General features: G+C 40.5%; 1 protein-coding gene across 3 annotated transcripts in view; it reads right to left on the reverse strand.

Annotated features, from left to right (window-relative positions):
• Window positions 1-14,115, reverse strand: part of pknox2 (pbx/knotted 1 homeobox 2) — a 118,163-nt gene that overhangs the window by 17,339 nt on the left and 86,709 nt on the right. For all 3 annotated transcript variants that reach the window (XM_051401594.1, XM_051401590.1, XM_051401589.1), the window contains exons 5-11: window positions 12,279-12,450; window positions 8,811-8,996; window positions 8,496-8,631; window positions 6,496-6,593; window positions 1,118-1,237; window positions 868-944; window positions 307-485 (exon numbers count right to left, since the gene is read on the reverse strand). In XM_051401594.1, the coding sequence (XP_051257554.1) occupies window positions 307-485; window positions 868-944; window positions 1,118-1,237; window positions 6,496-6,593; window positions 8,496-8,631; window positions 8,811-8,996; window positions 12,279-12,450 (968 nt within the window). The remainder of the gene's footprint in view (window positions 1-306; window positions 486-867; window positions 945-1,117; window positions 1,238-6,495; window positions 6,594-8,495; window positions 8,632-8,810; window positions 8,997-12,278; window positions 12,451-14,115) is intronic.

The raw sequence follows: 14,115 nt of genomic DNA on the forward strand, positions 1-14,115 counted from the left end.
GAAGTCAGTCCTGCTCCAGTATGCAACTTGTACAGTGTGATGTAGAAACTTGAAGCCACCAGTGCACATCCAGTGTAGAGTAGATTATTTTTTTAAGGATTTGAATTTGGAATTGTTTTAGCAGCAAGAACATATCAGACACACATAATTGTTCCAAGCAGACTATCTGTATATGTCTGATTACATGTCTGGAGGGGATCTTGTATGTATTTTAAATAACAAGTACAATTTCGGAACTGTTGAAAAAAAGCTATGTGGTATGTGTTTGTGTTTTTAATTTTTCAGGAAATGTTAGTGCTGGCGTACTGTCTGAGTTGTTTCCTGTTTGAGATCTGTGTGTCTGCAGGACTCCAGCCACAATGGAGTCGGGCCAGAAGCGCTGAGTTGGACGGTGCTGGGACTTCATCTTCTTGGCTTTAGGTGCCGGGTCTGGGTTACTGGCATCCAACATAGGCTGGAGGATGCGCCGGCGAGCGTTGATGAACCTGTGAGAATGAGAAAGGGACACAGGCTGAGGAAGGGGGATAGAGATATCCGTGATTTTAGAAAACCTACACTACCTGTAAGACTACAGAGTTACTGTTATAGATTATCAGTATTATTGAAAGGGGGTAAAATAGTTTGTAATTGGACAGATCAGGAGGAGAAATGTTGGGAAGTGTGAATGCACAATGTGAGCTCAACAAATCGGTTTAATTTGGCCTCAGGTGTACTTAATGTATACAACCACGAGATGGCGCCACAGTGTCAGCAAAGTGCACAGGAGCTCCAAGCTCAAAGTAAGCAAAGCTTCCAGTCACATTTCCACTACAGTAATATGAAGTGGTGTCGTCCTGTCTACATGTACACACGGGGACAGCATCTTACCAGTTGTTCACCTGTAAAAGGGTTAGATTTGTTTGTGCTGCAATCTGCCTCTTCTCGTCTTCTGTTGGGTATGGGTGCTGAAAGAAGAAAGAATTCATTGTGTTTGACGTGTTAAAACCAACAGGTGAAACCTCTAAACACTGAACTTTCCTACTCTCTGACCATTCACTAAACCTCCACTCAACCAGTTTATTCCCCAATCTCCATTTTCAGATGAATGTGCACTCTAGACCTCCTTCCTCTGCCTCACCATGAGATGCTGAAAGAGCCAAGAGCGCATGATGTTGGTGGCGTGTTTGGGCAGGACCCCCCTCTTGTTCTTGGACTTCTTGTCTTCGCTGTCCAACAGGGACGAAAGGTCCACGTTCACCTTCACAATAAACACCAGGGAGGGAGGAGAAAGGAGGGAAAGAAAATGAAAAAAGGAGCGAATGGTCGGGCTTAGTTATTGTTGCCACGGAAACAAAGGGAGACTACCAATTACCTATCTTTTTTTCAGTGGCAAGGGCAGAAACACCTCCTCAAGTGTCACCATGGTAACTGAATATGAGTAATGATACTTAAAGTATAAAAAAGCAGCACCATTGACAATGTGGAAACACAAGAGGGTCAGCAGTGCGTTTGGTGCTTCGGCAGGGAGTTTGAAGAGCGTAAGGTCGGGCATTCCTTCAGTCAAAAGTTTGGAATTCAGTTTGGTGCTGAATTAGTGAAGAGCTGGTGTGAAGTGTGCCTGTGTTTGGCTTACTTTTTCATCTGTGTTGACCTAAGCCCGTCTTTGTGTTGAGTGAAAAATCATTATTCAGATGTTATTGTTTGGAGTGCGAGTGCTGAAGGACGAGACGCTCTCGGTATTGACAGTCTCTGACAGCCTGCGGTGTGCATATGGATGTGTGTGTGGCCCATGTGTTTGAGTCTAGCTAAGTCGTACTTGTGAGAGCTGGCTCTTGAGAGTCAGCTATTCTTGTGAAGACAGTTAGGGTTGTGATGGTCATCAAGGCATTTTTGACTATTTCTGTGGTTGCAGTTGAGGTTAACTTGAGGTAACTAAATGGTATGCGTGTTCTGGTTAAGAGTACATACTAGGTAATTGTAAGGATCCAGGGTGTTAACACTCCGGTGTGTAACATTCAGTAACATTCTATTGTCAGAAATGGAATATAATATTCAACTGAATATAAGAATCGTTGTGATTTTGTTATCTTAGAATGAGCTGTTTTTATCTACAGAGGGAGTGGGGCCTCCTCTATGGAAGACGTTCACAACCACCATAGTTTCTCCTAGATGCTTGTAAGGCTGAGCAGTATTCAGTTAGTTGCACCACTAGACACTACACACTAGTCCTTTAAAGGATAAGTCTGGTGATATTCTATATTTTTCTTATTATCAACAAACAAACAACCCAAAACCAAGCATAAATGTATGTACTAACAAGTACAGTGTGTATCAAAACCTGATATATCTTCTTCCTCAGTGCCACAGAGCTCCATTGTTGTCTAAAAGCTATTAAAAACACATGAATGAGCCACACTGTTGCCCTGGGTGACATGTCCCTTGATTACCATGAATACACACACTGTAATTTATTTTGACTCAATCCCACAAACGCCGTCCTGCTGCCCCAAATACTGACTAGACAGTCCCTCCAGGAAGTTGTATTGTTGCGATTACAACAGTTAACGCAAATTCAACCAATCTCTGAGAATTCTGAGCAACCTTGCAATTTTGTCATTGTAATTTCCCAATAGTTTCACCAATCGTAGCAAGCCTTGTGCAAAATGTTATGCCATGTGTCACCAAACAATTTTATTCTCACTGAACTATTTTTGCAATTTTCACTTTCTCGTGTAATTTCATTGCAAAAAAATGAAATTCAGTCCCCCATGGCAAACCATTAAATGGATGTGTTATAATGATATGTTAAAATATATAACGAGTTATGTAATTGAGATACACAAAAAGGTAACTATAATCCATCACAGTTATTAAAAAAAGATTACAGTGACATATAGTAGAAATTACGATTATTCAGCACTTGTATATATGTGATACTTAAATTAGGTTACTGACTAATTTTTTTTAACAGGTAATTAGTGATTGTATCATTAAGCAACCCTCCCAGCCCTGCCCAGATTCCCCTGGAAGAATGCAAGTTGATACCATTTTTCCTCAGTCAAACAAAAGACTGTGTCTATGTGCCTACACCATAGTACAGTATGTGTGTGTTTGTTTCATTGTGGAGATAAATGTGTGTCGGTGTGTGCTCTGAGGCAGATAATATGAAACACAATGGGCTCTCAATAGCAACCATTACCAAACCCTCTTTGACACTATCTGCAAAGAGCTATACTCTGAATAGAAACATATGCCACATAAGAATGTACACTCATACTGATGCAATGAATCACACACTGCCTGCATATTCATAAATATGTAATATTTAATATGAGACAAGTCTTTTTAACCTGTCATTGTCATTGTACCAAGCAGTGCCAGCGACTCTGAGCCTTTTTACGCAATTTTTCTGAATAAGGTGCCCATTTGTGAAAGCTAAAAATACTTCAGAGGGCTGCGTACTTTCAAATTTCATATGCATAAGCATGCAGGACAAAATGCATTCATTAATAAAAAAATGCAAGTCTGCTAAAAGAATATAAAATTGATTAATTTCATGCAGAGAATAGTAGTGGAAAGAATTCTGGCTGTCTTGGAGATAAATAACAGACAAACTCTCCTTAACACACAATGCCCATACACACTCAGATCCCCCCTCACACCCACACAAAACAAGACTCATTACAGTTGCAGCTGGGTGTCACGTGGCTAACCCTCCTCTTATCCCCCCTCAGCCCTGGGAGTGCGTGTGTTCCGGGGGAAAGCGAGGTTGAATTAATTGGCGGCACCGAGCTCAAGAGTGTGATTACTCGGGGCTTGTCGGAAAAGCAGCGACGGGGCTGTGTTCAATTCCCAGCCCACATGTAGCACTCTAGCCTCAGCCGGGTCACGGCTATTCACCGAGGCCTCCTCTGACTGTCAAGCACAGAATTACCTGCCTGAAACTGAGCCGCTCTTCAGGCCACTGCTGCTGCACTTGCAGTTTTTATTTATATCCACAGGCAAATGTTGAGACTGCCAAGGCCAGACAAAGACTGGCCTCTGCAGTGATGCATTAAATCGACGGAGCCTGGTGCTTTTCTAAGTCATGCATCTTGAGAAAAAAGAGCAGTGATTATTAATTTGAATCATAAAAATCATTTTAAATTCCAGCTAAGTTGAATCAGTAATTCTAAATCCTAATTACCCACCCACTTGGTGTGTAGTTTTGTGGTTCAAAAACTAGTCACACAGTAATTTTTATCCTTGTATCAAATAGACTCCCTCTATAAAGAGCAGACATGTAAATGTTTCTTTTTCAACAACTGGATTATCTTTTGTTGCATATTTCAATAGAGCATTATCAATTTACCTTGTGGCTCAATAAAAATGCTAGTTCTTATATTAATAAACAAAACAAAAGACCATTGAAGCCCCCCTCCAGTCAACAATCAGTGTTTCTTCCTGTCCCTACAGTGTGATGTTTGAATGCTGTCTGTGCAGAGTTTGACACTAGAAGGATGTTTTCACATTCATCTGCTGAAAGTGGAAAGTTTCTGGCATGAACATGGCTGTTCAACATGGCGACCTCCGTAGAAGAGGGCCGCTCTCCCCGTAGATAAATACAGCTCATTGTAAGGTAACAAAATCACAACAATTCTTATTTTCAGGTGATTATACACTGACAATGACTTTTACTCTTACTGAATTGAGTTCTTGTGTGTTTTCATGTTCTGCCAACTTCAACTTCCATGTAGAATATTTTGTCTGCTCTATATGTGTGGGTCTACTGTTTTGCCTATTGTCTGGTGTTGTGTTGACTCTGTTTCAATGAGTCAGCACCAATCATTCAGAATCCCTGTGCTTCCTTCTTTTAGAAAGCATTAGAAATAGCCTTCTAATGACTCTGAAGACAACAAACCCTGCATCATACATACGAATGCACAATGAAATTGTTCTCTCGTTCTATTATATTCACAGAACAAAAAGTCCTGTTGCAAAATGTTCTAACATGTGATGGTTAGATTATATTTTCAGCTGTGATGACATGTTAAGGGTGTAGCTTGACTAAATTAGTAAGCAAGTCAAAGTAAGCCAATGTCATATCAACTCTAACAAATGTAACATTTACAGCTTTACTAAGCTGGGTCAGACAGACAGCAGTCTTTGGCTCTAACATGTTTTGTCCCATTTCATTACTACAGTTTGAATCCACCCTCTTTGAAACTAGAGACTCTCTGGAGGTGTCAGTTCTGGAGTTGACTAAAACAATCTCTTCTATTGTATGGTGTAACTTTGCAGCTAATTTTTATCTCATATTGTGTTACTTGTTAATCAACTACTCTTTGTGCCTTTGCAATTGCCCCTTGGGGACAAATAAAGCAATCTGAATTGAAAATTAAATGAGTAAAGTTAAATGGATTTGTAATTGATTACTAGGAACAGGTATGAGGCTCATTCATCTGCAACCTAACAATCAAAGATGGAGGATACAGTGAGTGTCAGAAATATCAGGCTCTCCAAGTACAACCATTGTGACCGATACAGCAGTGTATGTCGACCCTATTCGGCTATAGACAGTTCACGCAGGAGGCAGCTTTATTCCTAATTAGAAGATTATTTATTGTATTGATTACTGTTGTTGAATCCTGAACGGAGCCGGTTCAAGAACCAGAGCTAATCTGGTGGAAAAGGGGGGTCCTCCTGGTCCAGATTTCTATTTCCAGTTATTCCTGTTTGGAGCCACGATTGCAATGTGGCAGTGTTTTTTAATCATTCATTGTACCTCTACTCACTATCTTACCATCATGTGCTACGTGCATGAACGTGACTACGTGATATTGAAACAAAATATCACAGGGAATGCAAAACTTCTTTTAAACTACATTTCAGTATTTCATAGTTTATACTGTGTAGTATTTTGATAGTTTTATATGTTTTACAATGAATTAATTACATTTAAAAACAATATTTCAGAGTTTCCTGCGTACCACCAGTGGTACTATAGTTTGATTAACAAAATCCAATTTGTGTTTTCAAGCAGTCATGTGGGTTTGACTGTTTCCTGGAAGGAGCTTAAACATTTGTGTTCATAATATTTCCTGTCCATAATGAATCCACATTACTTTGGTCTCTTTCTTCCCTCAAAGTGTGAGCTCCTTTACAGAGGCCAAGTTTGTAAAAAGGTTGAGTAAGAATGAAGTGTATTAACTTTCATTTCTTGTATCTGTTGTAAATCACATTATCAAAAATATCTGATCTACAGTAGAAATGAAGTTAGTCTTTAGTGCATTTCCTAACATCACTTAATTCGAACCTGACAGGATCATAAAAGCGCCCTGAACATCCATGGGAATAAACAATTTCCATTTTGTCTGTCAGCAGGGGGGCTGTGTTCAGACAGAAACAATGAAAAGGCGCCTAGGGGGCCTTCTGTGAGATGTAAAGAGGCCCTTCTAACAATAACAAATTGGGTGTTGGTAGTGCAGAGAGGGAGCGAATGTGTCGGCCAAGGCATCAGCGGTCGGACAGCTTTACCTGTGAGTTCTGGATCTGGATGGTTCCCGGCGGCAGTGCCTGCGTTAACACTTGCCCTTGCGATGTCACCATGGCAACCGGCTGGTACAGGGTCCCACCTGAGGGGATAATTTGCCGTCATGAGTATCAAGTGGCTTCAGCAGCTACTGGCAGCCACATCCCACACTGCCACCAGAGCCTTATTAACTTCTTGTCAGCCCCGCAAACAAAAACATGACAAACAAGAGACAAAATGATTAAATTCAAGGTGCATTAATGTCCTTTAACCCGGGAAAAAAAGAAGAGTGTGTTTTTGCTGCTGGCTTAATTAGTCTTGATCAAGACACTCTCATCACAGTCTGTTTGAGCTCTTCAGTGTGTAGTGATCAAAGGCAGAGACATTGATTTATTTTGGGTTAAAAGGGATTTCCAGAGGGCAGGATTAACATTTCACTGTACAGGCTTGACATTATGAGAACCTATCAGCCAAGCACCCTGTGAAGAATATTATCATGGCTCTCTGGTACACACATACACAAAAGTCAGTTGCTAGAGATGTCTATTGAAAGAGAACTTTAAAATAATTGCATTTATATGTTACATTTTATCGTAGAAATGTGTGTACTTTATGTGTGTGTGTGCAGTGATATGGTGATGGAAAACATGCTAACCATACTGATTATTCTTCATGTTATGCTTGTATGTATTTGACAATATGGGTAATTAATACAAAATCATCAAGTTGATGTTACATACTGTAGCAGTAAACTGCTTGAAATTATCCATGCCTCAGTTATCAGTTTGTCAGTCTCCTGAAGAATATAATTATAATCAGAATAGCCTTTATTTATATAGCACTTTTCTAAATGCAGTGCTTTACAGTAAAAAAAAAAGAAACTACAAAAATTGCTTAAATATTAAGGCAACAAGGCAGGAGAGAAGACTATGAATAAATAAAGATAATTAAAAATATATTACTTTCAATAAATCCAAATTAAATATTTGGTATTTGAGCTGTGCAGTAGCATTTTGGAAAGGTTAAAGCAAGAAACTATGGTGTCTTATGGCTCAGACCTAAATTAAGAGAATTGCAGTTGTCCAAACTAAAAGAGATAAAAGCACAGAGTTTTTTGACAGTAAGTTTCCTCAGCTGGAGAAAGCATTGCCAAAAAAAAAAAAAAGACTGGAGTCCAATATCACTTCCCAGTTTCATGCACTGTCCTTTTTTTAAAAAGATAAATGAATCTTTACAGGAAGGGTGAAAGACCGTAGGCCAAATGATCTCTAATTTAGGCTGGTGGAGTTGTAAACAATGTGAAATCCAGCTCTTAGTTTCCAAGAGGCATGACAACATCTGAGACACATACGCTGTGTCAGCTGGTCTACCACCAGGGACGTACACCTGTGTTTTCCCCCTGACCAAGTCATACACATGCCGGTCCACTGTGGCACTGTCACATTTTGCCTCACCACATGCTCTTTCCATGGAGAGATTGGAAAAAAGTCACATTACGTATCTGACAAGTCAACACTGACTTTGGGTTTCACACAGGACCCAAACTGCAGTCTGCTGGGTGAAAGTCCTGTGTCGGTTTGACCTATCCATCAACCCTGACTCCTTCCCTATGCAGACCTTTTCAGTCTTTGTACTGCACCTTCATATAGGCATGTACTTTTCACGTCTAGGCGAGGCAAAATGTGACATGGTATCCTCTAGTGGATCGGTGGGTCTATTACACGCTTTGGTGGGACACTGTGACTTGTTTGTAGTATTACAGTTCTGAATGCAATTTTAAAATGTTGTCCATTGGAAAAAAGGCTTCAGCAAATTTAGACATAATGTATTCCTGTTTACAGATAATACTGGGCAGGTGTAGATTTTACTATTAAATTCAAATTACTAATAAAATTACCCCTAACCAATACTGAAAAGTTCAGAAAACTAATAAAAAATGAGTATAGTATGTGTATGTGTCAGGGCCCTTGTGTTTTGATGTTTGTTTGTGTAATCACATGCTTACCTGATACCACTTGAGAGTTGATTGTAGTCATGGCGACATTGCCCTGTTGCAGACCCCCGGCAGGCACCACAATTCCTGAAGGGTTAACAGAGCTGGAGACAGAGGTCATGGATGGAGAGGAGGTCTGAATTAGTTCCTGGGGGATCACAGAGAGACACTAGTGAGCAAAGATAAAGAGGTAGCTCTACTGTTTGTGACTGAAAAACTCCCAACAGCAAACTCTACCTGCTGATAAATGCGACAAGGTGTATCTTGGCTACTCACTACTGCTAGAGAAGGATACTATCAAGGATCCATAGAGAGTGAATGACTGACCTGCTGCATGTTGAGACTGGTGTGTGATGGAGAATAGGGTCCTCCGAGGTCATTACGCAGGAGGTTGTCGCTGTGCATCTTGGTCTTGAGGCAGGTGATGTAACGGTTGCAGAAATCTTTACAGAGCTCATTGACCTTCTCTAACTCCAATAGGTGGATCCGCAACACCTGAATGGCCTTTACCATCTGAAGGAAGCAGAGACAAACCATAAACAGATCACCTTCACAGAAGACTACAAAACTGAATCCCCATTGAATCATTGTGTCGTTGCCATCTTAGAATGAGCTGTTTTTAACTACAGACGCTACAGGTCACCTTCCATAAAGTCTGCCATGTTGAACCGCCATGTTTCTACAGTAGCCAGAAGGGGTTAGGGCTCTAGATAAGGCCAATTTAATGCCACTAAATCCTACACACTGCACTTTTAAGCATAACTTTAATTCTCCTTGTTAAAAGGGAAACAAGACTATCAGTCTCCAGCCCTGCTAACAGCTCTGCGAGGCTGTACTTAGGCATAGCGCTGCTTTTAGCTAAATGCTAACTTAATGCTCACAATCACACAAAGTGTTAACATGTTGTTGATTACAGCAGCAGATACTGTTTACATTATTAACCATCTCAGTTTAGTGTTGCAGCACGTTTGCTAATTAGCACTAAACTTTCCTGGCAATCCATCCAAAAGTTGATATTTCAGTCTGAGACAAAGTTATGAACTGACCAACCGACCAACCGACATTTGGTCTTAAAAATATTGGCTATTTTAAAGCAGTAGTCCAGTGACTATGGCACTTCCATTAAGCTGCAGGACTTTTGAGAGGCAGATTAAAAAAATAATGGTCAAAAGCTGAGGCGATGATATTCTGACTTTTAATGTCTAGTATGGGCCAAGCTCCAAAAACCCTGGATCTTACATCGCCGATAATGCAGCTAGATATCATCTTTCATAAGACCTCTCCTTCCCAAGCCCCCAGGAAGTGCATGTGGCGGGCTTTGAAGCCAATTTGACACAGTGGCCAAACCGTTTAATTACAATTCATGTGATGCACAGGGGCCCAAAAAGACTTTTCCCCATAAGCTTACATTGTGAAAGAAGCGGTTATAAAATGGGGTATAAAATGTTTGGAAATTTAAATATTTAAATTGTATCCATGTTTAAGTTAGCGGAGTGCTAAACCTAAAGTTAACGGTTTGACCGAGAGAAGTGTGCATACTCTATGGGTGTGGCAGTGGCCCACATGTGTTTATCTGGGTTTCTAACTTTCATAGGACAGAACAGTGACCCTCCTTACAGCGCTGTATCCTGCCTCCTTAACGCCTACTCCTTTAAACCCAACACCTCCACTTTGTAATGCAGTTTTTTCTGTTAAAATGGAAGTCCAAACTGGTCTGCTCCTCGAACCCATATTTGGCCACATTAAAATGAACACAACAAGTGAGATGAGGTGTTTACAGGTCGTTTTTACAGGGTGAGATGCGATGAGGAGGGACATGCAGGGATTTCTCTTATTGATGAGCAGAGCATTCAACTTTAATGTTTATTCCAGAGATGCATATAGATTGCAAGTATACTGGGGGGGCTGTTATCCTTTCATCCTTCTTTCTCCCATAGCCTGAAATCAACCGATGGAGCCTTTAATATGCAATGCTGAGAGGTAAAGCTTCGCCGCAGTCTTTCGGGCTACAACATTTAAAAATATGTTATGTCTAGTTTAGTTTTAGCTTTGTCTGTTCTGTTCTGGTCAGTTCATTCATTTTCATTAGCAGAACAATGTCGTTCTAGCTCACATTAAATGGATCTTTTCTCTCTTCTTAAAGCCAAATAGGGGCTTGAAGAGGTTAGCATGTAAGATTTTATTGCTCACAGTAATAAAATAATCTAAGCTCAATTGTACATTTGCCACTAGAGGTGCACAATTCATCGACTGAACATCGGTATCGGAGAATTTTTGCCTTGTTGACTGACGTGAGCTTATTGGTAAATAAGATGGCATCCACCGATATCAGGGGCCAGTTTATCTGTTGTGTTACTTTTTGCGCTGGCTAAATGCTGTGTTGGTTATTTCTAACTCGGATATTGGAGAAATAATCACCTCCATTTTCCAGCACTGACACAAATTGCATTTCTCTGTGTCTCTGGCACAAAAGGGCGAATAAGTAACACATCTGTTATCAGCCAAATTGTTATTTTATAATCCCATTTTATATACCTTTAAGAGCTTTCAACAGCATCTCAGGGTCTCAGGGCTAATGTAGACTGTAACAGTGTGCAGGCAAAAGCTCTGAAAAGCTAGTAAGCATACCTTTAATCTTAGATATTTTGTTACATGTGTTCCCAAATGTCAAGAATGAACATCCATTCTAAAGTTCAAAAAAGTGAAACTAAAACTTTTTTCCAAGCTATATGTAAGGTTATACAACAAACCATTACTTGAACAGCAGTAAGCTAGGCTACTGTTGTTGCAGCTTTTAGCTTAGCAGTAGCAAAACCTGTACATTGTACTAACAAGACTGAGAAGAAATACTAATATATTGGGGAGGACAATGACACTGATGTACAAATGTCTGCTATTTAACAGGGATATAATTGATAGTTGTGTTGCTAGGAAACAGCTTGGGCCTGCTTTATTTCCTTGCAGCTATTCATAATGGCAATAAAATAACCTGAACGTTTGAAACCGTGAAAAGATCGGAATCATTCAGCTAATGTACAGTATTGGTGTCATTCTGCAGTTATCTGACCATCAATAGCCTGGCTTTGCTCCACTCTGTGCAGCGTGCTGTAGTGCACTCTCTCAAAGTCACAACTCAAGGTCAACAGAATGGACAGAAAAGTGCTTGGCCAAGGAGGAGATAAATCAGCTAATTAAACCGCGCTCACTTAATCAAGGGACCAGTAACTCTCTGCCCATCGCAGCCAGTCAGGCCCAGTGTAACATTACTGCCTCGTGGAAGAGTTAGTGCCCTCTGGGAGGGATGCCCGCACCCGGTGCCTCATAAAACACACAGATGCAGGGTTAATTGACTGTTCAGCACTTGTCGGCCGGCCGTCCCAAGTACTGTAAAGGCAAGAGTGCACTTTTTTCTTCTTGTCTCTGTCTTTGTCTGTGTCTGCTGCTTCGACTCCTCCCCCTCTTTTCTCTGTGAACATGATCAGCATCATCCTTCTCTTAATTTGCAATTACTGTTAGCTGTTGTGCAAGGGGACGTGCAGGGGGAGTGTGAGGAAGATTACATGAAAAAGGAGGGAATGATTAGGAGCAGTAATGACAGGATGCACTGCAAACAGACAAACATCCATTCCAACATCTTTTTCTCATCTCTTTTTCTTCTATTAAGTTGAGCAGATTACATAAACTAACTATCACAGCATTGGTAAAAACATGTAATCGAAGAAGCACCACAATGCAGTGACTCCTGAAAGTGGCTAAAGCCCATCTCTTTGTGTTAATGTATGTCACAGCACTTACCAAGTTGTCCAGCTCTGGATCTTCACTAAAGAAGGGCTTGTGTTCTCGCTCCTGCTGATGCACAAAGTTTTCAATGTCCACATCAAAGCTGGCTGACGTGATGCATTCAGATCCCTGTGTGGCCTGCTCACATTTCTCAAACAGCAACGCCAGCAGTGGGAACAATGGATGTCTGAGGAGAAAGACAAAGAAAAAGGCACAGTATGTGTCAGTCTGTATAGATGCTGTCTCTTATTAGGTCTTATATTATTGATTGTGTACTAGAAGTGAATGTTGGTGCATCAAGTCAGATCTGGAGCTTTGGAATCCTCATTTCACTGCCCATGAGAAGATAATTAAAGGTGCTGTAAGTCTTGTTGTTTTTTTGTTAAATAGCTCTATATTCTGACATCCATCACTGATATAGAGTGTTCAGTCAGTAACATGGTCTCCCAGTCCCTTCTTTCAGCACTAAACAAAGAACACATTTTCTGGTATCCCGGTCCTTATCCAATCAGGAGAGAGAACTACACAAAGAGGCGGTCCTCAAGGGCAGGCAGCAGAATTTCAGTGTGGTGACATGGGGAGAAGGGAGGGGACTGCTAACTGCAACTGCTAAAATGGAGTTAGCCAAAATACTGATTTCCCTTGCAGCAAGTTTAATGCACTGTAGGAGTTGCAATGCATTCTACTGGTGTAGCCACTAACTTGCTGCCTCTTTTTTTTTACCCTGGTTATTTTCCCAGAAAGCCTTTCCACAGCCCCAGAGTAGGTGGGTATTCAGACATATAGCCAACCTCTTTTGTAATGGACTGGTGACACTGTCTTTGTTTGGCCAGTTACCTTGGAGGATAAGACAAACAGACCTGGGAATGTAAGATAGTACCGGTTTGTACAATGGATTTTTCATTGTAAGCAGCATTAACTATTTTACATCATCCTGTTTCCATCAGCACATAAGTAAAGAATAGTGTTTCAAATGAACACAAGAGTCCCAGAACACATCAATAAATGATAAGGGCACTGCAAAAACGTATTTAAAAAGCTTGATGTACATGCAGTTATACTGTTTATACAGCTTTTGAAAGATTATAACAGAAAAATCAGTATCAGCTGATTTGATACGTTCATTGTAGCCTAGAATTCTGAAAGCCTTGGTGAAAGTTGTAGAGTATTAACATGTACACATGTAATTGTATGCACAACTGTGTACATTTTCTGCCAGTAGTATTCATTAGTCTGCTGGAAAAATAGCCATATCTCACCGTTTTGTCGTTTTTAACTGTAGCAATATTGTCTCTATACGGATGCTCAGTCTGCTAACACAAAAAGAAGTGTGTGTTCAGTACATGGCAACAGCAGCTGCTTCGAGTTTGATCAAAATGTGTTTTCTGCTCTCCTGTAAAATCTGATATAATGCACTTGTGCACCATAGCAAGACTCCAAGCCCTCGTAATGTAAATAACATGGCTTCCTGTGAAGCGTGAAAGAACAACCACATCAACAGCACAATAGACCACCAACTTGTCATGGATCAAGTTGTAACTGTCCAAGAGGACTAATATTCAGTGACCATGAGTGACAGCATGTTGATGCATCTTTGTGTTCTTTTTAATCAAACAATTTGAAAAACATTCTCCTTGACAGTACGTATCAGATACACTCTTTATGATCATTGGGAGTGTTGAGTGTTTTCAGTTGCTCTGATGGATACACGTTCTGTCCATCATGACGTTCTGTCATTCTGGTGAGAATGTTGACCTATTATGTTAAGGACTTTGGTGTTAGTGGTCGGAAGACTAGAAAAGGCCTTATGCAAGACTAATGCAGTCCATTTACCATAACATTTGTATTAAAA

The sequence above is a fragment of the Dicentrarchus labrax genome, unplaced genomic scaffold (genome assembly GCF_905237075.1).
Source record: "Dicentrarchus labrax unplaced genomic scaffold, dlabrax2021, whole genome shotgun sequence".
Classification (NCBI taxonomy): Eukaryota; Metazoa; Chordata; class Actinopteri; family Moronidae; genus Dicentrarchus; species Dicentrarchus labrax.